The sequence below is a fragment of the Rhodotorula graminis genome (assembly GCF_001329695.1).
Source record: "Rhodotorula graminis WP1 unplaced genomic scaffold RHOBAscaffold_3, whole genome shotgun sequence".
In the NCBI taxonomy this organism is placed as follows: Eukaryota; Fungi; Basidiomycota; class Microbotryomycetes; order Sporidiobolales; family Sporidiobolaceae; genus Rhodotorula; species Rhodotorula graminis.
Genome location: NW_017264930.1, coordinates 805,894 through 820,406, shown reverse-complemented (window position 1 = coordinate 820,406; position 14,513 = coordinate 805,894). Strand labels below are relative to the sequence as shown.

The 14,513-nt window shown below is 67.3% G+C and overlaps 6 protein-coding genes across 6 annotated transcripts; 4 read left to right on the top strand and 2 right to left on the bottom strand.

Moving 5' to 3' along the window:
- Window positions 1-181: 181 nt before the first annotated feature.
- On the top strand, window positions 182-604 carry RHOBADRAFT_42204 (uncharacterized protein; the record flags this gene model as incomplete). The annotated part of the gene is made up of 4 exons (XM_018414023.1): window positions 182-203; window positions 264-348; window positions 414-438; window positions 500-604. The coding sequence occupies 4 exons, from the start codon at window positions 182-184 to the stop codon at window positions 602-604; spliced, it is 237 nt and encodes a 78-aa protein (XP_018273040.1).
- A 21-nt stretch (window positions 605-625) lies between these two features.
- On the top strand, window positions 626-1,216 carry RHOBADRAFT_12746 (uncharacterized protein; the record flags this gene model as incomplete). Its single annotated transcript, XM_018412103.1, has 1 exon — window positions 626-1,216. One exon carries the CDS (start codon window positions 626-628, stop codon window positions 1,214-1,216), a length of 591 nt encoding a protein of 196 aa, XP_018273039.1.
- Window positions 1,217-1,502: 286 nt separating this feature from the next.
- On the top strand, window positions 1,503-4,208 carry RHOBADRAFT_24858 (uncharacterized protein). Its single transcript, XM_018412656.1, has 6 exons — window positions 1,503-1,560; window positions 1,719-1,990; window positions 2,064-2,097; window positions 2,166-2,821; window positions 2,887-3,691; window positions 3,816-4,208. The coding sequence occupies exons 1-6, from the start codon at window positions 1,516-1,518 to the stop codon at window positions 3,897-3,899; spliced, it is 1,896 nt and encodes a 631-aa protein (XP_018273038.1). The 5' UTR covers window positions 1,503-1,515; the 3' UTR covers window positions 3,900-4,208.
- A 56-nt stretch (window positions 4,209-4,264) lies between these two features.
- On the bottom strand, window positions 4,265-8,082 carry RHOBADRAFT_34446 (uncharacterized protein). Its single transcript, XM_018413196.1, has 7 exons — window positions 8,031-8,082; window positions 7,369-7,598; window positions 6,845-7,283; window positions 5,265-6,730; window positions 5,135-5,194; window positions 4,777-5,061; window positions 4,265-4,706 (listed from the first exon to the last, which is right to left on the bottom strand). The coding sequence occupies exons 1-7, from the start codon at window positions 8,076-8,078 to the stop codon at window positions 4,514-4,516; spliced, it is 2,721 nt and encodes a 906-aa protein (XP_018273037.1). The 5' UTR covers window positions 8,079-8,082; the 3' UTR covers window positions 4,265-4,513.
- Window positions 8,083-10,959: 2,877 nt separating this feature from the next.
- Window positions 10,960-12,063, bottom strand: RHOBADRAFT_42200 (uncharacterized protein; the record flags this gene model as incomplete). Its single annotated transcript, XM_018414022.1, has 4 exons — window positions 10,960-11,465; window positions 11,531-11,618; window positions 11,689-11,861; window positions 11,928-12,063. The coding sequence occupies 4 exons, from the start codon at window positions 12,061-12,063 to the stop codon at window positions 10,960-10,962; spliced, it is 903 nt and encodes a 300-aa protein (XP_018273036.1).
- A 592-nt stretch (window positions 12,064-12,655) lies between these two features.
- RHOBADRAFT_51959 (uncharacterized protein) lies at window positions 12,656-14,422 on the top strand (the record flags this gene model as incomplete). The annotated part of the gene is made up of 5 exons (XM_018416101.1): window positions 12,656-12,752; window positions 12,819-13,078; window positions 13,145-13,386; window positions 13,453-14,082; window positions 14,173-14,422. 5 exons carry the CDS (start codon window positions 12,656-12,658, stop codon window positions 14,276-14,278), a joined length of 1,335 nt encoding a protein of 444 aa, XP_018273035.1. The 3' UTR covers window positions 14,279-14,422.
- Window positions 14,423-14,513: the final 91 nt, after the last annotated feature.

Sequence of the window (14,513 nt, the reverse complement as noted above, 5' to 3'; positions counted from 1 at the left end):
CATGGTCAGGAGGACCGAGAGCGGCGGAAGGGCCGCGGACGGACGAAGAGGCGGCCGACACCGAAGCTCGACGTCTCCCTCCTTAGCCCACAACCCGCACAGAGGCAGCACGGCCACCGCTGCCTGCTCAGAAGCTACACAGAGCTCGCCGACCTCCAACAAGCCCGCCACATCGCCCGCCATGGCCTCTGCTCCCTCGTCTTGTGGGTCCCTCCTTCAACGAACGTTCGCGAACGGTTCGACCTGACCTCACCCTCACACAGCTCCAGAGCGCGCCTGCGCTCACTGCCACAAGGACCTTGAGCCCGCCGTAAAGCTCCTGACCTGCTCCGCCTGCAAAAGCGTCTTGTGCGCCTCCTCCTCGTCCTCTCCTCGCCGTCGCGACGTGCGCGCTCACCTGCTTCCTCTCACAGCTACTGCTCTCCCGACGACCAGAAGGTGCGCACCCTCGATACGGAACCCTCATGAATTCCCGAGCCGACCTCGTCCTCGCTCGCAGCTCGACTGGAAGCGCCACAAGCCGGCGTGCCTCTCGCGCCGCCACACCGAGCCCTACATCGCCCACATCGACTATGACCGCTCTTCGACCGACCACTCGCCCTGATTCAAGCCCGTCCTCGACGCCATGCCCAAGCGCACGTACGCCCTCGTCACCAACGCGGCCGAGCTGCGCTCGCTCCTCCTGCACCCGATCCTCCCGACCGCCATCCTGTGCACCTCGGCCGACCTCGCCGACAAGAAGCACGCCAACGTGCGCGCGTCGCTGCGGGCGTACATCGACAAGGGCGGGCGCGTCGTCGTCGGCGGGCCGGGCGTCAACCACATGGCGATGGACGAGATCCCGACGCTCCTGTCGTCGCTCGGCGGCGTCGGGTGGCGGCTCGGCGGGTACCACCGCACGACGCACTTCCTCAACTCGGCGCATCCGCTGTACAGCGCCGCCGACGCGGCCGTTCGCGCGGCGCTGCCGGCGAGCTACTCGTGCAAGGCGATCGTACTCAAGGACGTCGACCCGGCCGACATGGTGTACCGCTCGACGCCCGACAGCGGGTTCGAGAGCCTCGCGATGGCGATGGACGGAGGCAAGGTGGCGAGCAACGAGGTGGCGGTCGCGACGGCGCACGTCGGCGAGGGCTGGCTGTCGTGGGTCGGCGACGTCAACCAGGAGGCGGGCTCGACGGCGGCCATGCTGTGGCTCCTCGGCCTCAAGCAGTAGCTGGAGCAGGTCGCAGTGCAACTCGAGCGAGTGTCGTTCCGTTGCGCGCGCGAGCCGGCGGCGAGGAGAAGAGAGCGAGAGGACCGAGCCCACGGCACGCCGCGCTCGAGAGGCGCGCGAGTCCCGAGCCTCGAGCCAGAGAGCAGAACAGACAAGCTAGAGCTGCAGCGAGCCGCACGAGAGCACAGTGTCGCAGCGAGAGGCGGCAGAGGCTGAGCTCGTCGTCGCTGGTCCAGTCGAGCTCGACCTTGGCCGCGGGCTGCTCTCGCTCTCCCCCTCCGTCCACCAGAGCATCAATCATGGCTCCCGTCTCTGCATCCAAGGCCAAGCGTCTCGAAGCCAAGGTGCGCCACAGCTCTCGCGCGCTCTCCCTCTCTCCCGCCCCTCCCTCCTCCTCTCCCATCACTCGTCGTTCTCGCCGACCCTCGCTCCTCTCACCCCACTCCTCTGGCCGGCTTGAGACCAGGACAGGGATCGCTCACCATGCTCTCTCCTCACACAGGCTGCCAAGGCCGCCGCCAAGGGCGAGTCGGTCTCGTCCAAGTCGTCGGCGCGCAACTCAAAGGTGTCGACCCCGCTCACCACGTCGGCCAACGGCTCGACCGACGACCTCAACGACATGGCCAAGCTCCGCCTCGCGACCGACCGCTCGGGCTCGGGCGTCCTCTCGTCCGACCCGCACTCGCGCGACATCCACATCGAGAGCTACTCGCTCTCGTTCCACGGCCGCCTCCTCATCGAGAACGCCGACATTGCCCTCAACTTTGGCCAGCGGTCCGTCCCTCTCCCTTGCCCCCACCTCACCGGTGTCCCCTTGTACTGACCCGCCCCTCTCGTGCTCCTACAGCTACGGTCTCCTCGGCGAGAACGGCTCGGGCAAGGTGCGCCCCACTTTCCGCCCCCTCCTCTCAGTCTACGACACGGCGACTGACACTCGACCCGCACACAGACCACGTTCCTTGAGTCGCTGGCCAACCGCGACGTCGACATCCCCGAGCACATCGACATCTACCTCGTCCGCGGCGAGGCCGAGCCGTCCGACATGACCGCCATCGACTACATCGTCCAGTCGGCCAAGGACAAGGCGGCGCGCATCGAGCAGCAGATCGAGGAGATGTCGATCGCCGACAATGTCGACGAGCTTGCGCTCGAGCTCAAGTACGAGGAGCTCGAGGCGCTCGACCCGACCATGTTCGAGGCCAAGGTCGGCGCCATCTTGACCGGTCTTGGGTTCGGCAAGGAGATGATGGGCAAGGCGACCAAGGACATGTCCGGTGGATGGAGGATGCGCGTCTCGCTCGCCAAGGCGCTCGCCATCCGGCCCCACCTCCTCCTCCTCGACGAGCCGACCAACCACTTGGACCTCGAGGCCGTCGTCTGGCTCGAGGCGTACCTGTCGACCTACAACCACATCCTCGTCTTTACGTCGCATTCGGCCGACTTCATGGACACGGTCTGCACCAACATCCTCGACCTGACCCTCGACCGCAAGTTCCTGACGTACGGCGGCAACTACTCGACCTACGTCCGCACCAAGACCGAGAACGAGACCAACCAGCTCAAGGCGTACGCCAAGCAGCAGGAGGAGATCAAGCACATCAAGGAGTGCGTCCCCCCACCCTCTCGTCTTTTGCCTCGCGACCGTGCACTGACCCCCTCCCACGCCACAGCTTCATCGCGTCGGCCGGTACGTACGCCAACTTGGTCAAGCAGGCCAAGTCGAAGCAGAAGATCATCGACAAGATGGAGGCGGCCGGGTTCATCAAGCAGCCGATGCGCGCCAAGGACCTGCACTTCAACTTCGAGGACGTCAAGAAGCTCCCGCCGCCCATCATCGCCTTCAACGACGTCGCCTTCTCGTACGACGGCAACCTCGACAAGGCGCTGTACCGCGACCTGTCGTTCGGTATCGACATGGACTCGCGCATCGCCATCGTCGGCCAGAACGGCACGGGCAAGTCGACGCTCCTCAACCTCATCACGGGCGACCTGCAGCCGATCCGCGGCTCGGTCAACCGCCACCCGTCGCTCAAGCTCGCCAAGTACTCGCAGCACTCGGCCGACCAGCTCCCGTACGACCAGTCGCCGCTCGAGTACTTCGAGTCGCGGTTCAAGCCCAAGATGCCCGAGAAGGACATCCAGTTCTGGCGCTCGTCGATCGGCCGGTTCGGTATCTCGGGCTCGCACCAGACGTCGCCCATCCGCCAGCTCTCGGACGGCCTGCGCAACCGCGTCGTGTTTGCCCAGCTCGCGCTCGAGCGCCCCGACATCCTCCTCCTCGACGAGCCGACCAACCACTTGGACATGAGCTCGATCGACGCCCTCGCAAAGGCCATCAAGGAGTTCACGGGCGGCGTTGTCATCGTCTCGCACGACTTCCGCCTCATCTCGCAGGTCGCCGAGCAGCTGTGGGAGGTCAAGGACAAGAAGGTCGTCGACCTGTCCAAGGAGGACATCACGATCGTGCAGTACAAGGTCCGTCTCGCTCTCGCTCTCCTCCCTTTCTCGTTCGTCCCGGCTCGGCGCCTCGTCGTCGAGCCGGCGTCGCACCCGCAAAAATCACGCACTGACCCTCTCTCTCCTTCCTCTCGCCTCGTAGCAAATCCTGTCGAAGAACTCGCAGGCCCAGATCGAGAAGGCCAAGCTCGTGTCCAAGCAGTCGGGCAAGATGGCCAACGTCTAAACCTCGTCCGCCCACCGTCGTCGTCGTCGTCGTCGTCGTTCGTCTCCCCGCCTCTCTTCGCTCGCCCGCCGGCCTCGCCCGACGAGGAGCCCTTCTTTTCGTTGTGCAACCGCATCCTTGTCATAGACCACCTATCCTCGAGGGAACCAGCTCGACCCACTTCTGCCCATGTTGTGTTTCGTTCCCCTCCCTCTCTTTCCTTCTCCGCCCCGCTCGCACCCCCTCTCTCACCTCGTCTTCCCTTGCTCTCCTCCTTTCCTGCCGTTCCCCTGTAACTACCTGCCACACGAGGTTGCCTCTCACACATTCTGCCGATCGGGCGACGGGCGACGGGCGAAGGAGAGCATGCGAGAACGAGAGAGACAGAGAGGGAACGAGAGATGCGTGCATGCGACAGAGAGCTACAACACACACCACGAGGCACAGAGCGAGAGAGGGAGACACGCGAGAGACAAAGGTAGAGGGGAGAGGAGAGAGAACATCGACAAGGAGGGGAGGGACGAGAGAGAAGGAGGGGGAGAGAAGGCGACGACGCGACGAGGTGTAGAGGAAGGAGGGCGAGAGAGGGGAGGTAGGGAGGGCAGAGATACTGTGACGGAGAGAGGGACACAGGCTCAGAGCCAGCCAAAGTACTCGTCCCAGTCCTCGTCGACCCAGCGGATCATCCACCCGTCGGCGGTGCCGGCGAGCGGATCCTCCTCGGCCTCCTTCTGTCCCGCGCCGGCCGTCTGCACGAGGCCGTCCTTGGTGAAGCTCGCTGCGGCACCCGACGCCTGCTTATCCTCGGCGCCGAAGTCGTCGCGGTCCCTGCGAGTCGGAAGGCGGGCCGAGGTCAGTCTCGCTCGACGGCGTCGACGGCGGCGAGCAGAGGACGTACATCTCGATCTCGGCGACGGCAGCCTTGGCTGCAGCTGCGTCCTCCTCGTCCTCGGCGGCGGCGAGCGCACGGCGGATCTCGGCCTCGGACTGGGTCGGGATCTGCTCGGCCTTCTGGGCGTCGTTGGTCGCCGCGTCGACGCCGAGCTCGGCGAGCTGCCCATCGTCGAGGTAGTCGCGCCAGTCGAGCTTTTGCAGGTGGTCGGTCGTGAACTCGCCGTCGGCGATGACCATCTGGTCGAGCTTGCGCTTCTGGTTCGCCTTCTTGAGCATGTTCTCCTCGATCCTGCGGGCCGTCGTCCCAGTCAGTACCTGTGCTCGAGAGCGACGAGGAGAGAGAGAGAAAGCGTGAGACGCACGAGTGCTCGGTGACGAAGCGCCAGATGCGGACCTCGCGCGTTTGGCCGATGCGGTGAGCGCTGCAAGGGGCTCGAGCGGGGTCAGTCGGGCGTCGCGAGAGGGGACAGGAAAGGAGAGAGCGAGACGCACCGGTCCTGGCACTGACGGTCGAGTGCCGGGTTCCAGTCCGAGTCGTAGAAGATGACGGTGTCGGCGCCCTGAAGGTTGATGCCAAGGCCGCCGGCGCGCGTCGACGAGATGAAGGCGAGGATCTTGTCGTTCGAGTTGAAGCGCTCGGTGATGATCTGGCGCTGCTCGATCTTGGTCGAGCCGTCGAGGCGCAGGTACCGGTGACCCTGGTACGACAGGAACTCCTCGAGGATGTCGAGGACCTTGGTCATCTGGGTGAAGATGAGGACGCGGTGGCCGCCGGCGCGACACTCGCGCAGGAGCTCGTCGAGCTTCTGGAGCTTGCCGCAGTCGTACTGGAGGAGCGAACGGTCGGGGAAGGCGACCGTGAGCTTGGTGGCGGGGAGGTGGAGGAGCTCGGCAGGCGCGACCTCCTCGATGTCGTCGATGTCGTCCTGGGTCATGCCGGGCAGGGCGTGCTGCGCCATGTCGTGGGCGCGCACGTTGGGCGTCGCGAAGCCGTACAGCGAGATCGTGTCGGCGAGCTGCTCGGCGCGCTGCTCGTTCGACCGGACGAGGGAGGGGAGGAGGGACGGCGTCGACAAGAGCTCGCGCTCGGGGCGGTCGACGTCCGAGGGGAAGAGGGCCAGCTCGCGCGACGGCTGGCGGAGGAACCGGAGGAGGGTCGAGCCGAAGTAGGGCGTCGAGGCGCGGATGCGGCGGTGGTTGACGGCGGCGAGGCGGTCGAGGCGCGAGATGGTCGCGCGGTGCTGCTGCCACGCGTGGTGCCGGCGCCAGCAGGCGATCGAGTTGACGTCGCGAGGCGGCTCGACGGACAGGTCGAGGCCGGCCGGCGGCTGGTACAGGGCCGGGAACGAGCCCGAGGCGTCGAGGCGCGTGCGGAGCTGGCCCGCCATCGACGACGTCGACTCCTCTTGCTCGGGCTTGACGAGCGTGAGCGTCGACCAGTCCATCTTGGCGATGGGCGCCTCGTCGAGCAGGCGCTTGCGGACGAGGAGCTCGGACGGCTCGAAGCCGGTGACGACCGACCGGTGCATCGAGAAGGACGTGACGACGGGCCGCGTCTCGAACAGGTCCGGGTGGTTGCACACCTTGCGCAGCTGCATGAGGCAGTTGATGATGCTGAGGAAGTGGCCCGACGCGAGCGTCTCGCGCGTTTGCGCGCGCGCCATGAAGTCGTCGTACAGGAACCGCTGCCGCTTGGACAGGCGGCAGTAGATGACCGACTCGGTCTTGCCCGGCATCTGCTTCTCGACCTCGGCCTTGAGGCGACGGAGGAGGTACGGGCGCAGGATCGTGTGCAGCTTGTTGACCGTCGCCTGCATCTCGGCGTCCATGACCTCGCCGTTCTCGATGGCCTTCTCCATCGGGTTCGAGAACCACGCCTGGAAGTCGGCGTGCTCGGCGAACGGGCCCGAGCCGTCCGTGATGAGGCCGTGCGGCATGAGGAAGTAGAGGAGCGACCACTGCGGATTGGCGACGGGAGGGAGGGGGAAGGCGGCCTGAGCGTCAGGAACGGGCACGACGGCAGGGCACGCTCGAAGGGGGACAAGGGAAAGAGGGCGAGAGAGGGGACGCACAAGTTCCATGAGGTTGTTCTGGAGGGGCGTGCCCGTGAGGAGGAGGCGGTGGCGAGCGTTGAAGCCGAGGAGCGTCTGCCACCGTTGCGAGCGAAAGTTCTTGATGTGGTGCGCCTCGTCGAGGATGAGGTAGTGCCACGGCTTGCGGCGGAAGATGTGCTGGTCGGCGAGGACGAGCTGGTACGACGTGATGCAGACGTTGAACGCGTTCTCGGCGCTCCAGCCCTCGCGCTTCTTCTTGCGCTCCTTCTGGGTGCCGTAGTAGGTGAGGAGCTTGAAGCCCGGGAAGAACTTGCGGAACTCCATCTCCCAGTTGAGCATGACGCTCGTCGGCACGACGACGAGGTGCGGGCCCCACTGGCCCTTGTCGCACGCGAGGTGGGCGAGGAGCGCGATCGTCTGGATCGTCTTGCCGAGGCCCATCTCGTCGGCGAGGATGCTGCACAACGTCGAGAGAAGATCGTCAGGAACGTGTCGCTGCGACGGAGCGAGAGAGAACGAGAGAGAGGGAGCCGCAGACGCACCCGTTGACGCCGCCGGTGTAGAGGCTCGCGAGCCACTCGAGGCCGGCCTGCTGGTACGGGCGCAGCGTCGCGCGCAGGAGGAACGGCGGCCGAAGGTGCTGGATCTGCCTGTCGGAAGGCTCGGTCGAGATCTCGTCGTCGGCGTCGCCCTCGACCCCTTCTCGCTCCTCGTCCTCGTCCTCCTCCTCCTCCTCCTTGGCGCTCGCCGAACCCGCGTCCTCCTCCTCGTCCTGCTCGCGCTTCGGCGACGCCGGAGGAGCCGAGTCGACGTCGCCGTTAGGCTCTGCCGAGCCGCCGCCGCCGTAGCCGTACTTGCGCATGAGCTCCTCGATCGGCATGTCGGCGTCCTCCTCGAGGCCCTTCATCTCCTCGTCGTCCGACTCGCCCTCCTCGGCCTCCATCTCCTGCGCGAGCGCGTCGTCCTCGTCGTCGCGCTGCTCCTCGCCGGCGTCCGAGCCGAACTCGGACATGGCCTCGGCCTCCTTCTCCTCGGCCGTGAGGTCGGGCGCGGCGGGCGCCGACGTGCCCGGCGTCGAGGGCGAGGCGGCGCCGGTCGAGCTCGCGGCGGTCGCGGCGGCGGACGGCTCGGTCGAACCCTCCTTGACGGGCGCGTCGGCGAGGACGTCCGCCATCGCCGAGTCCTCCTCGTCCTCCTCCTCGTCCTCGTCCCCCTCTGCCGCCTCGTCGCCCGCCTCCTGTTCGGCGAGCATGGCCGCGTAGCCCGAGCGCCGGAGCAGCTCCTCGATGGGCATGTCGGCCTCGTCGGCCAAGCCCTTGAGCTCGTCGTCGTCGTCCTCCCTGTCCTCCTTCTCCATCTCGGCCGCGTACGCGTCGTCCTCCTGGGCACGACGCGCATCGTCCTCGTCGGCCTCGGCGAACCCGACGTCGCCGTCCTCGTCGGCCTCGCCGGCGGCGGTCGCGGGCGAGTCGGCCGGGGTGGCAGAGACGGACAGGCGCGAGCGCGAGCGGATCGACTGGCGACGAGGAGGGGGAGCTCGTCGGCCCTTGGCTTTCGCCTTGGCTCGAGATGGGGCTGGGGACGAGTCGGCGGCAGGGCTGGAGGGAGCGACCGAGGGCGAGTTGACGGGTTCTTCCTCGTCCTCGTCCTGCTCGTCGTCGTCGTCTTCTGGCGCCGACTGATCGTCGCCGTCGTCGTCCGAGTCGGCGTCCTCGGCGCCCATCTCGATCTGCTGCGCCTGGAGCATGGTCGTCGACTTGTTGAGCATCTCGTCGAGCTGCTGCTTGCCGAGGCGCTTCTGCTCCTTCTTGTGCTCCTCCTTGCGCCGTGCGCGGACGACCTGCAGTTCAAGAGCGTGTCAGTCGACCGCAGTGACGAAAGGAAGAGGGAGGGACGGAGAGAGGGGACGCACGCCGATGGCGAGTTTCCACTTCTTGCGGACCTCCTTGATCGTCCACCTCGCGAGCGCCTTCTGGTTGCGCTCGATCTCGCGCTGCTCCTTGTCCTCCTTGCCGCGAATCTCCTCAAAGTGCTTCATGACCATCCTCGCCGTCTTGCGCGCGAGGGCGACGTGCGCCTTGCGCTCCTGGGCGACGAGGTGCGAGAAGTAGACGGCGTGCTCGACGAGCCACTCCTGGTGGTCCTTGGCCCGCTTCGACTCGTGCGACTGCGTCTTGTCCGGGTTGTACAGCTCGCGGCCCTCGGCGCGCACGGCGTCGGCCTGCGACAGGATGTCGTACTCGTACTCGGCGCGCGCGTCGAGCTCCTCCTCGGGCGGCGGCGGCTCGATGTCGGCGTCGTCGTCGAGCGACATGTACGAGTTGAGGAAGGCGGCGAGAGAAAAGTCGAACTGCGGGTCGGGCGGGACCTGGGCGAGGTGCGAGTAGGTGACGCCCGACTCGAGGAGGATCTTGCGGCGCTTGACGGCGCGCGGCGACAAAGGCGGGAGGTCCTGCTTGAGGAGGTTCGGGAGCTCTTCGAGCTTGGCGACGACGGGCTCGTAGGGCGGCAGGTTGGCGTGCAGGGCGATGGACGAGGCGCGAGACGGGGTCGACGCGACCGACGGGCGCTTCTTCAACTTGGTCGAGCCGGGCAGGGACGCCGAGGGCGACGGCGAGGCCGGCATCGACATGCTCGGCGAGTACGGCGCCGGGCTGCCGCTCGCCGTCGTCTGCGCCTTCTTGACCGTCGGCGCCTTGCGCTTGGTGCTGCCGGGGCGAGGGGCGCCGCCGGCCTCGACGGCGAGGATCGGGTCGCTCTGGTCCTCGGCGCGGCCCTTGCCCTTGATGTCCTTCTTGCGGGCGCTCGTCAGGTCGGCGACAGCCGCGTTGGGCGCGAGCGCGCCGACCTTGCGCTGCTCGGCTGCGCGACGGGTTCCTCGCCGACCGTTGCTCGCGCCGGCCACGTCGGGTGCGGCGTTGAGGAACAGGTCGTAGTTGGCCTGGAACGAGCGGAAGACGTCGGACCGATCGGCTGCACGAGGGGAAGGAAGGGCGTGAGGGGAGGTCTCGCGAGTGCGGAAAGAGGTCGAGGCGCACCTTTGGCGACGTTCGGGTCAAAGCCGATGAGGGTGACGAAGCGGTCGAGGTGGAACAGCTCGCGAACGTAGTCGTCGTGCTTGTCAACGATGGCGGCGAGCTGCAGGGCGCAATAGAAGCCGTCAGCTTGCGTGCGAAGGAAGCGTGTGGAGGAGGGAAGGGGAATGAGGCCGGCGCACCTCGTTCTGCTTGAGGTCGACCTGCTGCGCGCGCCACGCCTCGATCTCGTCGGCCGTGTACGACCGCTTGGGCGCCGACGCGTTCGAGGACGAGGGGATCGGGGGAAGGTTGGCCGCGGAGACGAAGGGGAGGGGAGGAAGCCCTCCGAGGTTGAAAGCTGCGCCCGCCGGAGCCGACCCAGTGCCGTTCTGCGAGGGCCCTGGCGTGGCCGACTGGCTGCCCGGTGTGGTCGTCGCGCCGTTGGCGTCGTCTCGAGGCATGGGGGCGGGGTTTGCTCGAGGTGTGCTGCGGCCGCAAGAGCGTGCGCGGCACCGACGGGTAGCTGGCGGGCGTGAAAGTCGAGTGGCGAGGTCGCCAAGTGCTCAAGACGTCGGGTTGTCGAGGAAGGCGAGCTGGGAGATCGAGGGGGGAGGTGGAGGGGGAACGCCGCTCTGGCGGGTGGATCGGCTGCTGCGCTCGAGCGAGGTGCACTGTCGAGAGTGCAGTCGGCGGGCTGTGGAGCGCACACGCTCAACGAGGGGTGGGGAGAGCGTACGGGGCGAGAAGGCTTTCCTCCTCGCTCTTCCCTCTCTCCGCCCGCAGCCGTCGACCGAGCCCTCCTCTCCCTCGCTCGCAGGTTGCTTCCCAGGTCACGACACGCTGCCAGCTTGCTCCAGCAGCTCACGTCGGGCGCGCGAGGCGCGCAAGAAGCTCTCCCTCGCCGCCCAGAAGCCGTCTCTCCTCCTCGGGCAGGCGTGACGGCGTCGTTGCAGCTCTGCAGCGCCGAGTACGAGCCGCCGACGGTCGCATCCTGCGCACCAGCTCCTCAAGCACCCGACGCCGACTCCCTCTCGCCCGTTCGGCCCGCTCGACCGTACCCTCCTTCCCCTCGACCTCGCCGCCGCCCGTGGCTCTCGCGCCCGCCGGCAAGCGCACTCAGACGCCCGACCGACCCGTCAGCAGCTTCTTGTCCTCGATCTCCGAGTCCGAGTCGGTGTGCACGGCGCCCGCTGCGTGCGGCGGGTCGTACGGCGGCAGAGTCGTGGACGCTCGGCTCGACGACCGCGAGAGGCGGCCCGCGACCGGCTGCGCACCGCCCGCGCCGTCCGACGACAGGCCTTCGCCGAGCTGCTGCGCCGCGCCGGCTTTGCGCGACGGCTTCTTGTGCCGCACGAGCTTGTCCTCGAGCCGGGCAAACTCGCGCTCGAGCCCGCGCAGGCGCCCGGCGCCGCCCTTCTTGCTGCGCTCGCTCGCCGTCTTCGAGTGCTGCTTCTTGGCTCGATGCGGCTCGTACAGCTTGGCCGGGCGCGTGTGGACGTAGCGCGCGCAGAGCGCGACGAGGAGGAGGTGCACGCCGGTCGCGATGGACGACGAGACGATCGAGACGAGGCGGACGCGCGAGTACCAGGTAGTGCAGTCGGTCGAGTGGGCGACGGCAGTACCTGTGGGCGAGAGCGCTGGCCGTCAGTCGGCGTGTCGCGAGGAGGACCGGGAGAGACGCGCTCACAGGCTCGCTGGACCCAGACGCCGTTGGTGAGGCTCAGCTCCCACTTGAGGTAGAGCGCGACGATCGGCACCTGCATGATCGAGATGATCTGTCGGCGCAGGAGTGGTCAGTCGGGCATGCTCGTGTGCTGCCGAGCCGAACGAGGAAGGCCAACTCACGCCGAACGCGATGACGGCGCCCTCCTGCAGGTCCCGCGACGGCAGCAGCAGCGCCGTGACGACGTCGACGAGAAGGAAGGCCATGGTGATGAGCCACAGGACCGCGACCAGGAGCGAGTAGGCAAGGCCGTCGAGCCCTGCGATGCCGTCCTCGAGGCTCCAACGCTGCAGAGCTGCACGACGACGAGGGGCTCGGGTCAGTGCGGTCCTTCTGCGTCGAGGGGATCATGGTGACGCACTGTTGAACGCGTAGGCCCTCATGCCGATGATGGCCAAGTCGGCGCACAGGAGGACGAGCGCGAGGAGGAGGATGACGCCGCCGAGGAACGAGTGCCGGTACAGCCGCACGGGCGAGATGCAGTGCACGCGCGCCATGTTGTCGTCGTCGTGCTGGTCGTCGTCGTCGTCGCCGGCGAGAGCCAGAGCTACAGCAGGCGGCGAGAAAAGTGTCGGCCGGGAACAGGGTCCGAGCGACGGGCAGCAGCCTTCCGCGGACTCGCCGAAGGACGCGCGCTCGCGCTCACGTCGTCTCCTGTCGTCGTCAGACCAGATCGATCGATGGGCCCGGTGTCGAGCTGCAGCTCGTGCGCGGTGACCGGTCGAAGATGGCCGACAGCTTGCGGTTCCGCGAGCGCGAGTCGAGATAGCGCCGGTTGCGGCTTACCGACGACGAGCCAGAGTGCAAAGCTCCGTCCGGTGCGCCCGCCACGGCCGGCGCCAGCAGAGGTTATCGACGCGCAGACAGCGCCGGACGGCATGCCGCCAAGCCGGCTGCTGGCCGGAGCGGAGCGATTCTTCGCCTCTCTCTCTCTGCTCTCTCGCTCTTCTCACACGCCCCAGTGCACCCCGAACTAGTGCGCCACACCCTCGCAGACCCTCTCGCAACCCGTGCGCGAGCTGACACGCCTCGACGAGCCCTGCAGCACCCACCCCTTTCCTCGTCCACCGACTCGCCTATCTCGCGCTCATGTCGCCTCAAGCCCTGCCCGACTACCCGACTGGCACCTCGCTCAAGCCCTGGAAGACGGTCAACGTCAGCTCGGGCGTCAAGCGCATCTCGAACCGTGCGTTCCACGCTCCCACTCTCCTTCTCCTCGGAGCCGCGGCTGAACCTCTCTCCTCCCTCGCAGCCATCCGCGAGATCCTGGCCGGCATCGACCTGTCTGCGCCTGTCGCCCAGGGCCCCAAGCAGCTCGTGAACCTCGGCCTTGGCGACCCGAGCGTCTTCGGCAACCACGCGCCCGCGCCCGAGTCGATTGCCGCCATCGAGGAGAGCCTCAAGTCGGGGCGTTCCCTCGGCTACCCCGAGAGCGTCGGGTACGCCGATGCGCGCGAGGCGGTCGCCAACTACTTTGACGAGGGCCCCAACGGCAACTGGAGGGTGACCAAGGTGCGCTCCACCCCTCCTCCCAGCTCCCCCTCGCTTCTCTCCCTGACTCTGTACTCTCTTCCGCAGAACGACGTCGTCATGACCCACGGCGCGTCGGGTGCGCTCGAGATGGCCATCTCGGTCCTCGCCGACGAGACCAAGAACGTCCTCTTCCCGCGGCCCTTGTTCACCGCCTACGAGACGATGTCGGCCATCTCGCGCTGCGAGATCCGCTACTACGACCTGCTCCCCGAGCAAGACTGGGAGGTCGACCTGGCGCACCTCGAGTCGCTCATCGACGAGAACACGGCGTTCGTCATGCTCAACAAGTGCGCTCAGACCTCTCTCTCTCGTTCCGCCCCTCGCCCTCGCGTACTGACTCGTCGCTCCCGCAGCCCGTCCAACCCGTGCGGCTCCAACTGGTCCGAGAAGCACCTGCGCGACATCGCCGCCCTCATGGCCAAGCACCAGACGCTCGTCATCACCGACGAGGTCTACGCCGGCCTCGCGTGGGACGTGACCGGTCCTCGGCCCGCAGCCGCCGACGCTCCTCGCGTCGAGGGCAAGTTCAACCGCGGCGTGTTCACACCGTACGCGTCCATCTGCGGCCCGTCGCCGTGCCTCGTCGTCGGCGCCGTCTCGAAGCGGTGGCTCGCTCCCGGCTGGCGCCTCGGCTGGGTCATCGTGCACGACCCGCTCGGCGTCCTCGCCGAGGTGAGGGGCGGCCTCGCCAAGTGGGCGTTCCGCATCCAGGGCCCCAACTCGACGATGCAGCGCGCCCTGCCCGCCATCCTCGCCAACACGCCCGAGCGGTTCTACCTCGACACGATGGCCGAGCTCAAGCGCACGGGCGAGGCGCTGTACGACCGCCTCGAGCGCATCCCGGGCCTCACGCCTCGACGCCCGCAAGGTGCGATGTACTTGTGCTGCCAGTACTCGGGCCTCGACCTCGAGGACGACAAGGCGTTCGTCACGGCCTTTTACGACGAGGAGCGCGTCTTTATCTTGCCCGGCGCCGCCTTCCGGTGCGTCCTCCTCTCTCTCTCTCTCTCCCTCTCTTTCGTCGACGAGCGAGCACTAACTCCTCATCGTTCGGTCCCTCCCCTCGTACACAGCCTCGACGGCTACATCCGATTCGTTACGACCACCCCTCTCCCCGTCCTCATGGACGCCTGCGACCGCCTCGAGGCTTTCTGCAAGCGTCACGTCAAGTCGGCCTAGACGTTCCCGACCCTCGCCACCAACACGCTCGCTCTCGTAGACTCTCCTCGCTCTCTCTGTTGCCCCTCCCTACCTCTCGTCGCAGTACACTCTCCCCTTGGTCGCTCCGTCTAGACTTTGCATCGCTAGAGCGCATCTTTCTCATTCTCTCGCAGCGCCGCAGAGAGAGAGAGAGAGCGCGCGAGCCCGCACTTGCGGACGATGTTCTCGAGCGACCACGAGGGTCCGACAAACA